This window comes from Vigna unguiculata, chromosome 3 (assembly GCF_037176805.1).
Source record: "Vigna unguiculata cultivar grain cowpea cultivar isolate G323 ecotype 2 chromosome 3, ASM3717680v1, whole genome shotgun sequence".
NCBI classification, from domain to species: Eukaryota; Viridiplantae; Streptophyta; class Magnoliopsida; order Fabales; family Fabaceae; genus Vigna; species Vigna unguiculata.
The window spans coordinates 41,091,201-41,111,938 of record NC_140794.1 but is presented as its reverse complement, the minus strand read 5'-3'; the positions used below and the strand labels follow the sequence as shown (position 1 = coordinate 41,111,938).

Here is a 20,738-nt window from a genome sequence, read left to right as displayed (position 1 = left end):
ATCTTAAAATTTTGTCTTCATCATTGATTAAGCTTTTGATTATGTAGATAGAATAACTTTTGCATGTGACACTGTTTTAGGGAGGAGAGCAAGGTTAGACAAACCTATTAGGTAAGAAAAGTTAATTTAATTGAAAATGTGAGATCTTATTGTTGAATTTTGATGAAAAATCTATTATATGAATATTGTAGTTATATGCTTGATGTATTTTGAGAGTAATTTTATGAGAAAGGTGATTTTGATGTACGCTGTTTGATTGTGATAATAATTTGAGTATTGGTGTGGTTAAGTAATTCTTGGCGGAAAGGTGATTTGATTTGAATTGTGAATTTCTTATAAATGTGATGAGAAAAATGTTGATTTGAACATCTTGATTGTGGTTGGTTTTGTTATTCAAAATGAAATGGGTATGACTGTGATCATAGGAAAGATTGACGTAAAAGAAAAAATACAAATGAGTGTGGTTTTAAGATGGTATGGTAGAACTGTTGATCTAGAAAAGTTAAAGAGTGGTTGTTAATGTATTCATATGAAATTGCATAAGTATGTAGGAAAGAGTTAGCCTATAAGATGGAAAAAATGAATGAACGTGACTTTGATGTTTGTATGGTAATATTATTGTTTGGATTTGTAGGAATGAATGTTTTTTATGTTATATGATGAGTTAGTTTCCTTACAAGCCTTATATTACTTAAGTACCTTAGTTTAAAAAGATTAAAAACATGTGAACTAGAAAGTGGAAACTTAGGGAGGATGAGAAAATACCCAAATTGCATAAAACAGGTTTGTTTGTTGCCTGATGTTGGGCAATAACTTTGACATTTTTCCATACTAGGAGTAGTTTATATCTTGCTAAAGGGTTTTCCTTGTATGCTACCTTTTATAATTATGATTATTTTCCATGTGTTTGACGATGGGTGTGTATGCATGACGATTTTTAGTGTGTCATGGTTATCAAATTGGTTATTTCCAAGGGAAAATGTGTTGGATCGAGCGCTTACCATGAAGCCAAAAACCATAGCTATTAGTTAGGGCGCAACTCTTTTTACTTAAGAGCATAACAGCCGAAGCGCCATAATTTGGTTGTGACTTGGCCCATTTGGCCTTACAACGGGACAATTAATGCCACATGCATCCAACAAACTCTCCATCAACAATTGTCCCCCTAGGGATTCCACACTTGGATTGTGACTTGGTCCACCTGACCTCCGCCATGGGATAATTGTGCAACCGACAACAAAATGCTAATTTAGGTTAAGTCCAAATGTATTAAAGGGGACTTGTTGTATGAGACTATCCTGACTTTACTAGTATCTAACTCACATATTGAAAGATCACTAGGTGGTGAGAGTTGAATGAGGCTTCACAAGGCAAACAGTGTGATATGAAATAGGATCATACTTAGGGAGCTAGTGAAGTTAACCTTGTCACTACTAGTTGAGATATATGATGTTTCACTTTAATTATTGTTGTAGAGAAGGAGGAGAGTCTAGATATTACTCTTTACTTTGATGATTGAACCTAGCTAAATGATTTTTTTATACATCTTAAGAAATTATTTTGACACACAAACACACACACACACTAAGCCAATTTGACCAAACTAATATATCCAACTAAAATACTAGTCACATCATATAAAAGTATCTCAAGTTAGCATCTAATTTTAATATTTAACAATTAGCAAACATTAAAAACCATCAAATAACATAATTCAAGTGTGATGATTGCAAAACTCTTAGAATCAAATTATCTAACTTATAATACCAATAGAAAATATAAGCTATCTTATCTTACCTAAACTAAGTTTCTTGATTCTGACAAAGTTCCAAGAGTTTTTACTCTCATATGATACTATGCCTATACAAAAAAACTCAAATCAATGATAGCATACTCTAACAATCCTATACAAACAGATATTCATCTTGAAACATTTTAAGTCACATGAAACGACTCTATACTCATTTATGTAGAACTTTACAAAATAAATAAATGTCTTATGAAGAAAAGTATAAAGGAACTTACTCAAATGAACTTTTGGTCGGCTATGATTTTTTTACCAGGCCTCATAATTCCTATAACAAACTCTAATTTTTAAATAGATAAACATGTCGATTATAAACTCAACGAGAAGTTGAAGAAAGAAAAGAGAGAAAAGTCTAAAGAGGTGATGGTATTTTAAAATGAACTTGAATAAACGATCTTTTATATTTATAACCTCTGCATTTTAATATTAAAAAATCAAGCTTCATAAAAATTACTTTTACTCCCAACTATTTTATGAGTTTTTACAATTTGGAAAAAATAATATACGATTTGTGGACTATTTAGTAATTTGTGAAGAATGTTGGAAAACTTGGATTACTAAATGGACTAATTGAAAATTGATGATATCTTAATTATTAAGTTAATTATAGCATAACTCACGTTGACTAGATTAATTTTTATCAAATTAGGTTATCCAATTCTTCTAACTTGGTTTAGATTAACTATTTACTTTTAGTATTTTAAATAAAGTTGTATAATGATTATGACTTATAATATTGTAAATTTTAATATCTTCTAGGATATTTTGGATATCAGGTAGATTATAATGAAAAAGCTCTTAAATTTTGAGCATACATTTATATTTTTATGAATTTTATTTGGTATATAACATATTAGGTAATTTGTTACGGTGATATGATTTTAAATATAGGACATGAATCAATTAAATTAGGCTAAAATCCTTATTTGATCCTTTAATTTGTTTCAAAAATTTAATTAGACCCCAACTTTTTATCTGGTTCAATTAAGTCTTTTAATTTTTTAAAATGATCCAATTTGGTCTTAATTGATGATGACGATAAATCATTAATGGTAAAGTGAAAAGGATTGCATAGGTGGCAGGTGTGTGCAACGTGGGAATGTAATTTGTTTTTTGATATGGATTTTTTATTTATAACTATTAGGGTAAGAATTGAGAATGAAAAGGGGGATTTTCTTTTATTAGGGCAAATCCTTCATTGTTGCACCTATGAAATCTTTCATGAGTTGGGGTTCAGATGTAATGATCCTTAAACCCTCCAACTCCACAAACAACTCAAATGCTCCCTGAAACCACTAATCATGTTCATTCAAGAAACCACATTTCTCTCACTCATTGATAGAAAAAACCTTCTAGCAACCTCAACTTCTCCATGCATAGCATATGCACTCACTAAAGAGTCCGGGGAGATGGGTGGGGAGGAAGAAAGCATTGACCTTAAGAGAACAAGGGAGTGGTGAGGAGTTTAGGAGAGAGAAAAGACTCTGATGAGGAAGTTGAGAGGAAGAGGTTATAGATGGGGATTTGGGAGAAGAGAAGGTGATAATGGTAGAGGTGGTTGGTGGCAAAGGAGATGAATGAGGTGATGAGGAACGGGTCATGGTGGCGCCTTGTAACCACTGTTTGAGCTTGATTTGAAGAGCTTGGTAAATGATTTTGCATGATGCTAACATTGCTTTCAAACTCCTCATTTTCAAGCATTTTGTTTGGGCCCAACAATGATCGACGACAAGCTCGTGGGGAGAAGAAATGGTGGACGACAAGCTTGTGTATCATTTTTAAAAACTATAGAACTTAATTGAATCAAATAAAAATTATGTAGCTAATTGAATTTTTCAAATGAATTAAAGGACTAAAAAGGACTTTAGCCATTAAATTACTTATGTATATAATTGGTATTTTTTAACATGTAATCAGTTAAAAATTAGTGACCCATTAGTATATCCATTAACCCATTATTATATTTATACTTGTATCTTCCTTGATTCAATGATTTTCTTTTCAAATCTCATTAAGAAAAAATTCTTTAAATTTTGAATTTATATCACAATAGATATTCTAATAAAATTAGAGCAAGATAAATATACATTAACAACTTTTCTTGCAAATAGAGATGTTAAGTATAATTCATGAGTTAGTTTCAACTCACTCCTAAATAAGTTCTTATTTTATTGACCCATTAAATGATTTTAAGTCTAACTTAATTCTACAAAATCAGCTTGTAAGGTAAGGTTTGTATCCACTTATGATATATTGTAAGTTGGCTTTATCTCTACTCAATGTGGGACTTCCAATACATCTTCCTTACATCGAGACATATACATTTCGAACATGGAACCATACATTAATGGGTGGTTCAATAGCGGATGGAATAATAGACCCAACAAACAAACAAAAATTTCACTATAGGATTGACTATAACACATGACTTTGATACTATGTTAAGAAGTAGACTTTAAACATAACTCACTCTTACAAAATCGACTTGTAAGGTGAGGCTTGCACCACTTATATATTGTGAATTGACCTATTGACCTTCTCTTTGTTGTATACAAACGTTATTATTCCATTTCAAAAGATGTGAAACGACATTTTAATGTTACGTTGCTGCACTCATAAATTTGCATTTTTCAGTTTGGATTTGGCCATAATGTTAAGAACCGTTTTGATTGTGGTTTTAAAAGATTACCGTTGCTTTCTCAATTGGCCATGGGTTTGCATGCTCCTCCCCCATCTATAAATAGATGTCATTTGCCTCTTCCAAAGACACACCACTTGAGCTTTCTTTCTTCTCTTCTATATCTTCTACTATATTTTCTAGTTCTTCTTTTCCCTCCTTATTTTGGGTCTAATTATTTACTCTTTCAAGAGTACTTTCTTGCTAGTTCTGAGATCCTCGGAAGATCCGAGAAGTTCCTGTTGTATCTTGGGGGGCTTGTGCAACACACCGTGGATAAGTCCTTAAGGGCATTGATTTTACACACCTCAGGAAGTACCTTTTGTTCATGATTTGTCTGTTATTTACAATAATCTTAAGGACTTATGGCTGACAACAACAACAACTCTACTACGTTGGAGAATCAAAATAGTTCCGGAACTCCGACCTTCTTTGCGAAACCATTTCCGAATGTATCAAAAATTGAGGTATTCTCTAGGCAGAACTTTCGACGCTGGCAAGAACGTGTGTCTACTCTTCTAGACATGTATGGAGTAGTTATGGCTCTCTCAACTTCAAAACTTGACGAATCCAGTGCCAAACAAGTTGAAGATTGGACTTATGCAAACAAGGTATGCCGACACACCTTACTTAGCACCTTGTCTAATGATTTGTTCGATGTGTATTGCTCATATAAGGAAGCGAAAGAAATTTGGGATTTGTTGATTCTCAAATATACTACTGAGTACGTCATCCGACAAAGGTTCGTCATAGGGAATTACTACCGTTGGGAGATGATCGAAGATAAAGACATAAAGATTCAAATCAACGAATATCACAAGTTACTTGAAGATATCAAAGCAGAGAACATACTTCTGCCTGATGAGTTTGTTTCAGAACTTTTGATAGAGAAATTGTCGTCATCCTAGAATGACTATAAACAACAGTTGAAACATAGACACAAGCAAATGACGCTTCAAGAGCTCATTACACACATCATAATAGAAGACACCAACAAGAAAGAGAGTGCTACTGCAAGGGCCAAAGCACCATCTGCAAAGGCAAACATGGTAGAAGACAAACCTACTTCAAAAAGGTACGAGAACAAACTTGATCACAAAAGAAAAAATAACTTTCGAAATTCCCGTCCCAATGGATCTAACCCCGTCTTTAAGAAAAAGGGTAATTGCTTCGTATGTGGGAAGTCAAGCCATCATGCACCTTAATGCAGGCGCAAAGCAAGAAACGACAATCCTTCTAAGGCAAATATAGCCCAAGGGGAAGATACTATAGTTGCGGTCGTTTCTCAAGTAAATCTGACGACCAATGTGAGCAAGTGGGTGGAAGACTCTGGTGCTACCAGGCACATCTGTGCAAACAGGAGTGCTTTTACCTCCTACATTAGTGTAGGGGATGGAGAAGAACATGTTTACCTTGGTGATTCCAGGACAACTCCAATCCTTGGAAAAGGAAAGGTTCTTCTAAAACTTACATCTTGGAAGACTCTGGCCTTGAGTGATGTTCTACATGTACCCTCTATCAGAGTTAATCTAATCTCTGTAGCATTACTGGGAAAAGTGGGGGTTAAAGTGTCATTCGAATCTGACAAGATTGTAATGACAAAAAAATAATGTTTTTGTGAGGAAGGGATATTGTGATCAAGGTCTTTTTGTACTCAATATTTCAGAAATTATAAATGAATCATGTTCTTCTGCTTATATCATTGACTCATATGATGTGTGACATGCTAGATTAGGACATGTGAATTCCTCGTATGTTATGAAATTGCAACGACTAGGATTAATTAATATGCATGATAAACAAAGTGGTAAATGTGATGTATGTGTAGAATCCAAAATAACTAAGAAAACATGTTATTCTGTAGAACGTCAAACAAAAATGTTAGGATTAATTCATACTGATCTAGCTAATTTAAAACAAACCATGTCTAGAGGTGGTAAAAATTATTTTGTAACCTTTATAGATGATTATTCTAGATACACAAAAGTGTACTTAATCAAACGTAAGGATGAAGCCTTTGATGTGTTTTTAACTTATAAAGCAGAAGTAGAAAATCAATTGAATAAGAAAATTAAGAGGATTAGATCAGATAGAGGTGGTGAATATGTTTTATTTAATGACTTTTATGTAAAAGAAGGTATTATCCATGAAGTAACCCCACCATATTCACCTGAGTCTAATGGAGTAGCTGAGAAGAAAAATAGAACTCTTAAGGAAATGATGAATGTCATGCTTATTAGTTCTAATGCACTAGATAACCTTTGAGGAGAAGCCCTTCTTACTGCATGTTTTTTACAAAATAGGATACCTCATAAGAAAACAGGTAAAACTCCCTATGAGTTGTGGAAAGGGTATCAACCTAATCTTAAATATCTGAGAGTGTGGGGGTGCCTAGCTAAAGTAATGTTACCCGATCCTAAGAAAAGGAAAATAGGCTCTAAAACCTCTGATTGTATGTTCTTGGGTTATGTTGAACATAGTGTTGCCTATAGGTTTCTTGTTCTTAAAAGTGATGTGATTGAACATAATACTATTGTGTAAACAAAAAATGTTGAGTTTTTTGAACATATATTTCCATTAAAGGTTAGTGATACATCTGAACAACCTATAGATACTTATAGTGATGCCATGAGTGAGGGTTTGAGAAGAAGTAAAAGGCAAAGGAAAGAAACTTCTTTTGGAGATGACTTTTATACTTTCTAGTTGAAAACGATCCAACAAGGTTTTTAGAGGCTACTAGTGCTCTTGATGCAAAACAATGGGATAAAGCTATTAAGACTGAAATTGAATAATACTTGGACCTTAGTAGATTTTCCTAAAGGAGCAAAACCCATTGGTTGTAAGTGGATCTTTAAGAAAAAGTATCACCTTGATGGATCTATAGATAAATATAAGGCAAGATTAGTAGCGAAAGGTTTCACTCAGAAAACCAACATAAGTTACTTTGATACCTTTGCCCCTGTGACTAGGATTTCCTCTATTCGAGTTTTGTTAGCTCTAGCAGCTACCCATAAGCTAGTGATACATCAGATGGATGTTAAGACTGCTTTTCTGAATGGTGAATTAGAGGAGGAAATTTATATGACTCAACCTGAAGGGTGTGTTGTCCCTAGTCAAGAAAATAAGGTGTGTAAACTTTTAAAATCTTTGTATGGGTTAAAACAAGCACCAAAACAATGGCATGGAAAACTAGATAATGTGTTACTTTGTGATGGTTTTTCACCTAATGATGTTAATAAATGTGTGTACTCTAAATCTGAAAATGGTGAATGTGTCATTATATGTTTGTATGTGGATGACATGTTAATTTTTGGTACATGCATTGATATAGTCTCTAGAACTAAATTGTTTCTAGGATCTAAGTTTGAAATGAAAGACATGGGTGAAGCCAATGTGATTTTAGGTGTTAGAATCATAAGGAAAGGAGATAGTATATTACTATCCCAGGAACAATACATTGAGAAACTTCTTAGGAATTTTGGATATTATGACTTTAAACATGTGAGTACCCCTTATGATGCTAACTCTAATTTAATGAAAAATAGAGGAGAATCTATTTCTCAACCTCAGTATGCCCAGATAATTCGGAGCTTACTGCATTTAATGAGCTTTTCAAGACCTGATATTGCTTATGCAGTAGGTAGACTGAGTAGATACACTCAATGTCCTAATCAAGAGCATTGGGATGCACTTGGAAGGCTTATGAGATACTTAAGAGGTTCAAAGTATGCCCAGATAATTGGGAGCTTACTGCATTTAACGAGCTTTTCAATACCTGATATTGCTTATGCAGTAGGTAGACTGAGTAGATACACTCAATGTCCTAATCAAAAGCATTGGGATGCACTTGGAAGGCTTATGAGATACTTAAGAGGTTCAATGGATTATGCCATTGAATATAGTGGATTTCTCGCTGTACTAGAAGGGTACAATGATGCTAACTGGATCTCTGATTCAGATGAGACAAAATCCACTAGTGGTTATGTATTCACACTTAGGGGTGGTGCGATTACATGGAGATCAGCCAAGCAAACAATTATTGCAAGATCAACAATGGAATCTGAGTTTGTTGCTCTCGAAATGGTTGGTAGTGAGGCTGAGTGGTTGGAAAACTTCTTAGCAAACATTCCTTTAGGAATGAAACCAACCCCATCTGTATCTATACATTGTGATTGCCAATCAGCAATAGTTATAGCTAAAAACAAAAACTATAATAGAAAGAATAGACATATACAATTGAGACATAATCTGGTTAAGCAACTGCTAAAGAGTAGAACTATTTCCATTGATTATGTGAATTCAAAACGGAATCTAGCAGATCCCTTGACAAAACCCCTGGGAAGAAATATGATTTTAGAAACATCGAGGGGAATGATACTTAAGTCACTTGCAAACAAACAAGTGATGGTAACCCAACCTTTGTGATTGGAGATCCCATGAATAAGGTTCATATGGGTAAAAACAAGTCACTTGTTAGTTCTGATAGCACTAAATTGAATTTTAAATCAATTATGTTCATTCCTATGGTGTGTGTGAAAGTGCTAAAAGCTGCATTTTTTAGAGGTTAAACTTTGTAAATTAAAATTCTATGTGGTGTAAGAATTTGAGTTTAAACAAAGTTTTAATGATTTTCATATCCCTTACGGGTAGTGTATGATTTGCAGCATACACTTGATGAAATCACCTATATGAATGTCAAGTATGGCCGTTTGTATGAGATCTTGGCATGATCTCTAGAGCACTCATGAATATCGGGCACACGCATGGCCTAATAAGCGCAACACAGTGTTAACAGCAAGGATTGTGGGGGTGTATTGTGATTAATAAACCACTAACACACATAAAGTGTTTTTGGTTCATATAGCTTGTTATACCATTTACACTGTGTGTTAAGTTTATATGTCTAGGACTGGTTCATATAGCTTGCTATACCAGCTCGGATGCATTAAGACCCATAATTTTCTTCTTCCAATCTTTCTTTTCTTATCTTTTGCAATGTGTGGGGGATTGCTGTATACAAACGTTATTATTCCATTTCAAAAGATGTGAAACATCATTTTAATGTTACGTTGCTGCACTCATAAATTTGCATTTTTCAGTTTAGATTTGGCCATAATGTTAAGAACCGTTTTGATTGTGGTTTTAAAAGATTACCGTTGCTTTCTCAGCTGGTCATAGGTTTGCATGCTCCTCCCCCATCTATAAATAGATGTCATTTGCCTCTTCCAAAGACACACCACTTGAGCTTTCTTTCTTCTCTTCTATATCTTCTACTATATTTTCTAGTTCTTCTTTTCCCTCCTTATTTTGGGTCTAATTATTTACTCTTTCAAGAGTACTTTCTTGCTAGTTCTGAGATCCTCGGAAGATCCGAGAAGTTCCTGTTGTATCTTGGGGGGCTTGCGCAACACACCGCGGATGAGTCCTTAAGGGCAGTGATTTTACACGCCTCAGGAAGTACCTTTTGTTCGTGATTTGTCAGTTATTTACAACAATCTCTAGTTAATGTGAGACTTCTAATACACTCCTTCACATTAAGGAATATACATGGGTGTGAGATTAAACATTAATTGATAGTCCAATAGTGATCTGATAGTAGGTGGAACAATAGACCAAACAAACAACAAACTTACTCATGACTTTAATACTATGTTAAAAAATGAACTTTAAACTTAACCCAATCCCACAATTCCTCTTAAAGTGGGTTAGAATCAGGGTCAAAATAGGTTTGACATCACTCCAAGACTTCAATTAATTCTTAAATACAAGACTTTTAGATTGGACCAAAAGTCAAATTGACTCTACTCGTATCAAAAGACAAATTGAATTAGTTTAAATTGATGAGTCGATCCAAATTAAAATTGAGACAAATTAACTAATTGAGACAAATTAACTATAACCAAAATTCAAGTCAAATCAATCATATACGTTAGAATGATAAATTAAACATGCTTTAATTTAATTTAAGCTCAATAAAACCATATTATGAAAATTAGGAGTGGGGGAAAAGTTTATTATAAAGATTTAACAATAGTAGCGTTCTTTATAGTAGTTATCATGTTAAGTATACGTTATTGGTTATTATAAACCGTTACAAAAGACAAACTTTTTTAATAAAAATAAATTGAATATAACATTTTACAATCTTAGAAAAAATCAAACAACAATTTTTTTTGTTAAAATATCTTTTTGGTCCCAATTTTCTTCAAGTTTTTTCAAATAAGTTCTAATTTTGGTTTTGTGTTCAAATAGGTCCCAATTTTTGTCAATTTTGTTCAATTGGGTCTTTTTTGCTAACACCGTTTAAATCATTAACGGCCATGAACAGTGACTGTCACGTGTCACTTTGTGGTTTTTTTGAATATTTTTATTTTTATTTTTATTTTTTTAAATTTTTTGAAATTTTTTTTAAATGTACACGTGTCAACCTAGGAGTGTGCCACGTGTCACTTCGTGGTTTTTTGAATTTTTTTAAAATTTTTTAAAATTTTTAAATTTTTTTTTAAATGTCCACGTGTCAACCCAGTAGCGTGCCACGTGTCAAAGTCTATGTTCTAAATTCAATTTGGTCCCTATATTTATTATTTATGTTCAATTAGGTCCCAATTTTTGTTAACATTAACCAATTTGGTCCCTCTCCAAATTAAAACCAAATTTAATTTTTATATTAAAATTCACATTTTTTATTAAATATTTTTATATAATATATTAAAATTCACATCATTATACCTTTGATATAAAAATTAAATTTGGTCACATCTTCTATAGGGACCAAATTGGTTAATCATAACAAAAATTAGGACTTAATTGAACAAAAATAACAAATATAGGGACGAAATTGAATATAGAATATTGATTTGACATTTGGCACACTACTGGATTGACACGTGGACATTTATAAAATAATTCAAAAAAATTAAAAAAATAAAATAAAATAAAATAAAAAATTCAAAAAAACCACAAAGTGACACGTGGCACGTTCATGGATTGACACGTGTACATTTAAAAAAAATTAAAAATTAAAAAAAAATTAAAAAAAAATTAAAAAAATTAAAAAAAATAAAAATAAAAATAAAAAAATTTAAAAAAACCACGAAATGACATGTGGCAGTCATTGTTCATGGCCGTTAGTGATTTAAACGGTGTTAGCAAAAAAGGACCCAATTGAACAAAATTGATGAAAATTGAAACTTATTTGAACACACAACCAAAACTAGGACTTATTTGAAAAAACTTGATCAAAATTGGGACAAAAAAAGTATTTTAACTATTTTTTTTTATAAAAACATATCCTTTTATAGACAATTCTGTCACATAGTATAATTGGTCAAACGCAGCTTAACTTCATGCAAATTTAATAAGTATTCACGTTTTGACGTTGTCCTAATAAGTTGATTTGAAACGTAAATTAATTTGTAATAATGACACCCAATTCTATGATTTGACAAATCAGAAGTCATGGTTTCTAATTATTTGTAGCTTTTGTTTTTCAACGGGATTCTTGTTAGACGCTGTATGTTTCGGGTTTAATATCGTGTATTAAGAAAGAAAGGTGAGTGTGATAGTAGTTTGGTTTAATTGATTTGCCCCGATTTAAGGGCACAAAATGGTAAAGAAATGGTTATGAGTGTATACGACTAATGGATTAAATTTAGAGATAAATTTTATGAAAATTAATAAATAATTTAATCATCTAATAGATTAAAAAAAATATTTTAATAAATAAAATTTGAAGATTATTAAAATATTTTTAATGATAAAAATAAAATAAAATAATTATTAAATAAATTAAAAATATTAAAATTTAACAAAATTTTAATTATTATATACATATATTTTCGTTATTATATATAAAATGTAAATAATAATTATTATTATATTAATATTTTATTAATTATTATTATATTTTATTATATATATATATATATATATAATTTATAACAATACATAATATTATATATATATATATATATAAAAGTTAATTAAATAATTAATTATTATTATTATTATTAATATATATATATATATATATATATATATATATATATATATATATATATAATTTGTGGATAAAAATGAGGAGACCATTATTATAGTGATAGAGCATAGAATTATCATGGAGAGACTATCACCTCATCAATTTTATTTTAAATGTTTTGGATTAATGGTAATGAAAGCTTAAAACGGTAAAATTAATGTAAATAATGGTAAATCTCAACCGTTTTGAAGAGATGATATTTGACCATTTAATCTCAAATTCATCATTGTTAATTTGCTCAAACTTTCTTGTGTCAACCTGTAATGAAAATTTGTCATCCCAAAATAGATTTACAAAATTTTGGATTAAATATGTTTTTGGTCCTTAACTTTCAATTAAGTAAATTTTGAAATTATTCAATTTCAAAATTTTAGATCAATTTAATGCTTCGTGTCTTCGAAATATGTGAATTTAGTTCTTTTAATCAAATTTATTAAGTTTATTTGACATCTCAAATGCGCGTTTCATAATCGTATTTATAAACAACTCAAATATAATCGTGAGATGCGTATGAAACATTAAATAAACCTCACAACATATTTGAGTAAAAGGACTAATTGCACGTATTTTGCCAGAGATGAATGACTAAATTGATCTAAAGTTTCAATATGGACTAATTCCACAATTTGTTGAAAGTTAAAGGACCAAAAACATATTTAACCATAAAATTTATGCATGTGAACATTGCTTTAATCCAAACAATATCATTTTTATCTTTTTTCCTTTTCAAATTCACTCAAATCCATTCTTCCAAATTCATCTTCAAATTCAAAGACATCCTTGAACTTGGTAAGTACCTTTTTCTGTTGTGCACATGCTATTTTTTTTTATCAAAATAAGATTTGATTTTATTAAATAATTTTGATCAAAACTTCTTAAAGTAAATACTAATGTTAATTATAAACGACAATAATAATGATAATCTATAATATACCTAGAACATCATGAACAATATTAGTGGTTTTATTTTGCTCTTTTAGGTTTCTTTTGCATTTCTATGAGGTCATATGAAAGATAAAAAATGTCATTTATTTTTATTATGTCCTTTTAGGTTATTGTTTACGTTTAGTCATCTCTCCAGTCTTGCCTTCTTTCAATCCTTGTCTACGTTCTACGCTTTCTCAAGAACTCAAAATTTCACATTGTATTATGATGAAAGTTCTTCCGGTATTCAACAATGACTTTCACGATTTTTAGATTTGTGTAATCCAAAAGTAACTCTTGAATTCTACAAAGGGGCAGTGGCGGTAATTTCAAAGGACAGGGTTCCCCAACGTTTTTAAATTTTTTTTATATATATTTTAAAAATATATTTATATATTATTTTATTATTTATATTAATTTAGTTTAATTTTATTTTTAAATTTGAAAATTACGTTTTTCTTTTTTTCTATTTATTTTTTATTTTTCTTTATTTGGTTTCCTTTTTTTATCTTTTTCACCTTTTTTTATATTAATTTTCGTCCTAAATTTCTTATATTTTCAAAATCAAATTACACCAAGGCAAAATTCAAGAATCAATAAACATTTTGGATTAAATATTTTTTTCGTTTGAATAAGTTGATTTTCTACCTTTTCTTTTTTGAAACCATTTCTTTTTCTCTTGTATGTGACTTTTCTACATTATAGGTAGATATATATTTGTTAGAGATAATAAAATCATGATCTAATTATCGATTGAACTCTTCTTTGTGTAGATAGAACTAGTTTTGACTTTAAAATTGAGTAAGGGAATAACATTATTAGAAATCTAATCATGTAGAAATTGTTAATTTTCTTAAAATATTGAGTCTTGGTTTTGATATTTAATTTGGGGTATTCATAATTTTATATATTCCAAAATAGGTGAGTGAAAAATTTATATTAGAAGAATCATAATGAAGAGTAAAAAAATTGTTTATTTGTTTAGAAAGAGGATTTCTGATAAAGATGAAAAAATGTATTTACGTGTCAACTAAATTGAACAACTTCATGAGAATCTAAAAATTGAAGGAAATGAAAAACAACTCTCTAAAGATTCTAGAATTACATATAATAAATTTTTAAAATTTTTAAGAATGTAATTTAGGGTAGCGTCCTGAAATTTGATAACATCCACCAAATTAAATTGAAGTATGACAGACTTCTATAAAATGGGGTCTATAAGATTTTTTTCTGTAATAAAAATAATTAATAACAGGTTGAAAAATAAGATAGAAGCTGAATTTTTAACAAGTAATATATGATTATTTATATTGAAAAGGGATATTGTAAGCTTTAGTTTTGATTCAATTATTTAAGATTTTAATTCATTGAAGTACTTTAAAGCATCAATCTAATTAAAGATAATTCTTTTTTTTTATTATTATTGTTGATGATAAACTTTATGTTTCACTTCTAATAATACCTTAGTGTCATTGAATTCTAATATCATATATGTTTGTTTTGAGTAGAGAAAATAATGTAAAAAAATGAATACTATTTCTTTTAATTAGAAAAAATAATTTATATATAAAAAATATATTTTGATTCTCTAAAATTTTTATTCAAGTTCTGTCATCACAAAAGAGCTTCTTTTACGAATGTATAAAAAATTATTATTATGTAACCCAAAATAAATTTTCCCATTTCTGAATTTAAAACAAGTTTTGAATTAGATAATTCAAAATAAAAAATATTTATAGGTCGTGCAATTCAAATTAAAAATTAACTTTTAAATATACGATCTAAAAATTTATTTATACGAAGAAATGACTTTTGGACTATGTAATATGAAAGTTAAAAAGATTACACACTTCGCATGTCACATAATTCCACTTTACAAGAAATTGATATTGTTTAAAAGAAAAGAAAATTAGACAATAAATTTAATAAACTTTTTTCTTATTTATGCTCAACTTTATATTTTTATTCAGAAGTTAAAATCACAATTTAATTTTCAACCTTTATTTATGTTACAAACATAACATTGTAATAATATCATTTTTGTTAACTATTACTGTCATTGTAAATATAATTTCTTTAATACTGTTGTCATCTATCATTTTATTATTGTAATCATTTTCACTACTCTTTATTACTACCAACAACATCACAATCTATTAATATTTATTATATGTATAAAACACCAACTTTGATTAATGTTTATTTTATTTTATTTTTCTATTGTGGTGTTATTTTACTTTTAATTTCTTAAAAAAATTATTACTTTCCTTTTTATACATACCATTTTAATCTTTCTAAATCTCTACAAATAAATTTTTAATTTATTCATTTCTAGCACCCTTTTATGTATTAACAGGACTTTTTCTAAAATATAGATTAAAAATGTAAAGTTTGCTATTTAAAGATCGAAAAAACTAATTTAACCATAAAAAGAATTAGAGGTACTATATAATCTGATAACTCAAATCAATTTGAATCTAAATCAAAATCCAAAACTCAAAACCCAGCAATAAGATGAAAGGTTCTCCAATCCAATCTAAATTAACAATCCAAACCAATTTAAAACTTTGTATTAAATTGGTAGAGATTCATTGATATTTATAATATTTATCCAATCCGTACCACCTATATCAAAATACTTTTTTTAATGAAGTTAAATAGACAAATTGTCTCTCATAAAAATATAAAGTGGTAAACTTTTCAACCAACACTTTAAAAAACCTGATGCTAAAAAACAGTGTATATTTAACACATCAAAATCAATGACCTTCTCTCTCTCCAACAGTGTCCCACTAATGCCTCTCCTTTGCTCTTATTTTATGCTCTGTACCTTTCATCTTCTCTCTCTTCAACCTTTTCTCCTTCACTCTTTTCATTCACTCAAAAACACACTCCCTTTCCTTTCCTCTCTTTTCTGTTAACACCAACATTACCCAAAAAAAAAAGAAGAAGAAACATTTCCATTTGCCTTCCTCTCTTCCCACTTCTCAATTAGGGTTCTTCCACCCATTTTCTTCACCACCATTGACAAACCTTGCATTCTCCGAACCCCTCAGCTTCGGATCAACTCAAATGGGTAAGTATCTTCTGTTATTAGCTCTCACTCTCCTCAACCTCGTACTATTCTCCACCCTTCATGTCTCAGCTGCACCTTCAACTACTTCTCCTGCAAGTAAGTCCCATTCATTTGTGCTCATTCTCGTGCTTCCATTCCATCCATGTTTTCTTATTTAGCTCATGAATAACTTTGTGTCTTCGCGGTTTCAGAAATTGTTAGTGGGTTTCTCTCCAATGCCGTGCCTGCCGTCACTAAGTGGGTGTGGTCGCTCAAGGCCACCACCAAAACGGGTATGGATCTGGCTCTGGTTTGGTTTTTGGTTATGGGTTTGTCCTTTTCTGCGGGTTTGGTCTTCTGGGTGGTCGTGGGTTATGTGGTATGAATGTGGGTTCTTTTGCAGCGGTCTCGAGCAGGTCGATGATGAAGTTCGAGGGTGGATTCAGTGTGGAGACTGTGTTCGATGGGAGCAAGCTTGGGATCGAGCCTTATGCTGTGGAGGTGTTGCCCAATGGAGAGCTTCTCATTCTTGATTCGGCTAATAGTAACATTTATAGGATTTCCTCCTCACTTTCTTTATGTAAGTGTCACAGTGTGGGTTTAATGATGACCTTTTGTTATAAGTGATTTCTGAAATTCACTTTATTATTCATTTGTGATATGATGGGGAAATGAAAAGTAATAGGTCTGTTTCTGTTATGGAGTAGGGAATTTTTACGTTAAGCTGCCTTTTGCTGGATTTGGAATGATTAGCTAGTTTAGGCATATCTAGCTTCTTTTCGTTTTGAATTCAATACCTTCTTTGCGTCATAAGGACTGTGTTTACTTAATGTGATTCTTAATGTCTAATGGTATAAGACATGTTCTCATGTCACTTCAGTTCATGATTATGAGCTGAATGAAGATGTATTACATGATTGTAATGCACTTTGAACACTGTTTCTATGGGGCTTGTCTTTTGTAATATAGTTGCTCTGTTATAGTTATAAACGCTTTGCATGTATGTATAATTGTACGGTTGTTCACTTGATGGAGATGGTGCCCATTGCTATGTGCAGATAGCAGGCCTAAGCTGGTGGCAGGGTCAGCTGAAGGGTATTCAGGACATGTTGATGGGAAGCTCAGGGAGGCCAGGATGAACCACCCTAAGGGGATAACTGTTGACGACCGAGGAAATATCTATGTTGCAGATACTACAAATATGGCAATTAGGAAAATTAGTGATTCAGGTAAAATAATTGTAGGTGATCCTTTTTGTTTGTTTGCTTGCTTATGAATGCTTGCACATAGTTAGTGTTTAGATAACTTTGAAGTCCTGTGTGTGTACTGTTATCATTGGTTCAGAATCTTTGGATTTAAAAAAGTGCAACATTAGAGTCAAACAAGGGAACCTCACAGTGAATCTTTCTGTTTCAGGGGTCACGACAATTGCTGGAGGAAAATGGAGCCGAGGAGGGGGGCATGTTGATGGACCAAGTGAAGAGGCTAAATTCTCTGATGACTTTGATGTGGTTTATGTTGGAAGTAGTTGTTCACTACTTGTCATAGACAGAGGAAACCGAGCCATCAGGGAGATCCAACTCCACTTTGACGATTGTGCCTATCAATATGGCAGTGGATTCCCACTTGGTAAGCTAACCCATACATGTTTTCTGTTGAAATTCTGTCAAGTGCTATTCAAATTTAGACTGATTATCTTCAATGTTTTACAGGGATTGCAATGCTTGTGGGGGCTGGCTTCTTTGGTTACATGCTGGCATTACTGCAGCGAAGGCTTGGTACAATTGTAGCATCCCAGGACGTTAGTGCTTAGTCTTGTCTTTTTCCTTCTCATGCTTTATCCTGAATGATACTCATGTAGACTTGTTTGGTAAAGAGAAAAAAATTGAGGGAGAGGAAGTGGAAGAGAATAGAAAGGAAAATAAATAGGTCAGAAATAGAGATCTTTTGGTTAAAGAGAAATGAAAAGGAAATAGAGCGGAAAATAATTTTTTTATATTATTTGGTTTAAAATAAAAATAAATAAACACATTATTTTATTATTCTTAATTAATATTAGCAATATTTATTTCATTATTAATATTTTTTGTTTTTATGATTGATTTTTTTATTTATTTGTCATTGTTAATATACTTGATTTATTTATTATAAATTTGTGGGGTCAAACTTTTTTTTTTCAATTCTTCAAATTTCTTTCCTATCAAAATATCCATTTTCCCTCTCATCTTTCCTCTTCCACACCATTCTCTCCTACCAAACTCGTAGTTATAGAACTTGATGAATGAATCTTAAACTCTGCAGTATTGTTTGAGGACTGCTGTTCTTAAACTATGCAATAAAAAGCATCATGTTGCTTCCACAGAGTTGCATAGAAGACCTATCTATAGTTTCAAGTTATTAATTTTCATTTGAACATTGCATTATTTGCATACTGATATAGCATACTATACTATAGATGCATGCTCTATAACCCATTTCTTGTTTCTTGTAGGCTCAGGTTCCGGTAATGGCAACATCTTCAGTTCCTTCAAGTCCATATCAAAAGCCGTTGAAATCTGTCAGGCCTCCTTTAATTCCATCATCAGAATATGAACCCGAGAAGCAGGAAGAGGGCTTCTTTGGATCCCTCGGGAAGCTTCTTGCGAATACTGGTGCATCAGTGGTGGAGATAATGGGAGGATTATTTCCTTCATTCAGACGAAAATCGCTAAGCCACCAGTTTCAAAGACAACCACTTCTCCAGCAACCTCAGAAGCAAGCAAATTCTTGGCCTGTGCAGGAAAGTTTCGTGATCCCTGATGAAGATGAACCTCCTTCAATCGACACAAGAGCTCCAACCCCTAGAAAAACCTATCCTTTCATGTCCAAGGATGCAGAGAAAATGCAACAACTTCGGCAAAGTCGTGCATTCTATAGTGGATGGGATGGAGATATGAATCAGCAGCAACAACAGTCACAACAGCAGCAACAGAAACACCATCATCGCCATCAGTACCGATCGGCAACCCCTCACACTTACTATGAGCAGAGCCATGAAACAACGAATGAGATAGTGTTTGGGGCAGTGCAGGAACAGGATAGGAGGCAGGAGTCTGTGGTTATCAAGCCTGTGAATTATGGGGAGCCACTGTATGACAGTCACAATGTTAGGTCCAGAATGAGTTTCATGGGCTATGGTGGCCACAGGTATTGAGTACATACAATTATTAGGAAGTTTAGATTTTAGAAGATGTGACCTAAATGGAGAGGGAAGAATGTAATGAGGTATAGGTAGTGGTATAATGATTTCTTTCAGTAAGGAGAAGTTGGTGATCATAATGTGAATTGTTTATTCAGTTTTGCCAAATGTTGGTTGCTATGGTGTCTAGTGTTAGCACCAACTCTGGCAATCATCATGAGGGGGGATGGGATCAAGAAATTTTGCATGCTATTTCTTCTAATCATCCTCGTCATGTTTAAATGTGCAATAGTTCTCTCAAAAAAGAAATATTGTGATTTCATTATTTCCGCTTTGTAATTGTTTTTCATTAAATATGTGCTTGTCATTTCCTATCACGGTTTACAATATTAACCAGATGTCCACTAAGTTCAACTACTTAGTAGAATATGACATGGTAAACAAGAACGTATTTATTTTTAAATTTCAGTGAGGCAAGATCGTAATATTCGTGGAATTGAGTTACTGAAGTGCTTTTAAGGATATTGGTTAATAAGTAAATAGTTAAAAGTTTTAGGAAGTATTTCAACCGTGTTTTTTAATTAATTTTTCTATAGGTTTGTTCTCAAATGAACATTGACTAATAAGGTTTCTAAATCAAACATCGTTAATTTAATTTTAGTTTCATTGATTCATTTTAGTGAAATTTACTTTAAAGTAAAATTTACCACAGTAAAATTAGAATATTATTTGCAATTGAAGTGAATTCGTTGTTGCTCTGTCTGAAAGCGTTGCTCAGCCAGCTAAAGTCTAAAGTTTGGTGACAAGAATTTTCAAAATCATTCCACACGGATTACGATATGTCGATGTGACACACACATAGAATTTCCCTGTGAAGTGAAAATGAAATCGTCACACGTCATTCAATTTTTAAAAAACAGGGTTAAGATACTGAGATTTTTTTGCGGAGAAAAAAGGCGCCTGAGAATACATTCAATTATAGCTTTTTCTAAGATCATTTTGATATTTATTTCAAAAGTTACATCTAAAATATTTTTTATTAATTATTAATAAAGTTCA

The 20,738-nt window shown here is 31.5% G+C and overlaps 1 protein-coding gene across 1 annotated transcript; it reads left to right on the top strand.

Annotated features, from left to right (window-relative positions):
- The first annotated feature begins 16,230 nt into the window (after positions 1-16,230).
- LOC114175646 (uncharacterized) lies at positions 16,231-20,004 on the top strand. The gene is made up of 7 exons (XM_028060415.2): positions 16,231-16,618; positions 16,714-16,794; positions 16,905-17,081; positions 17,560-17,730; positions 17,918-18,130; positions 18,214-18,302; positions 18,993-20,004. The coding sequence occupies exons 1-7, from the start codon at positions 16,519-16,521 to the stop codon at positions 19,692-19,694; spliced, it is 1,533 nt and encodes a 510-aa protein (XP_027916216.1). The 5' UTR covers positions 16,231-16,518; the 3' UTR covers positions 19,695-20,004.
- Positions 20,005-20,738: the final 734 nt, after the last annotated feature.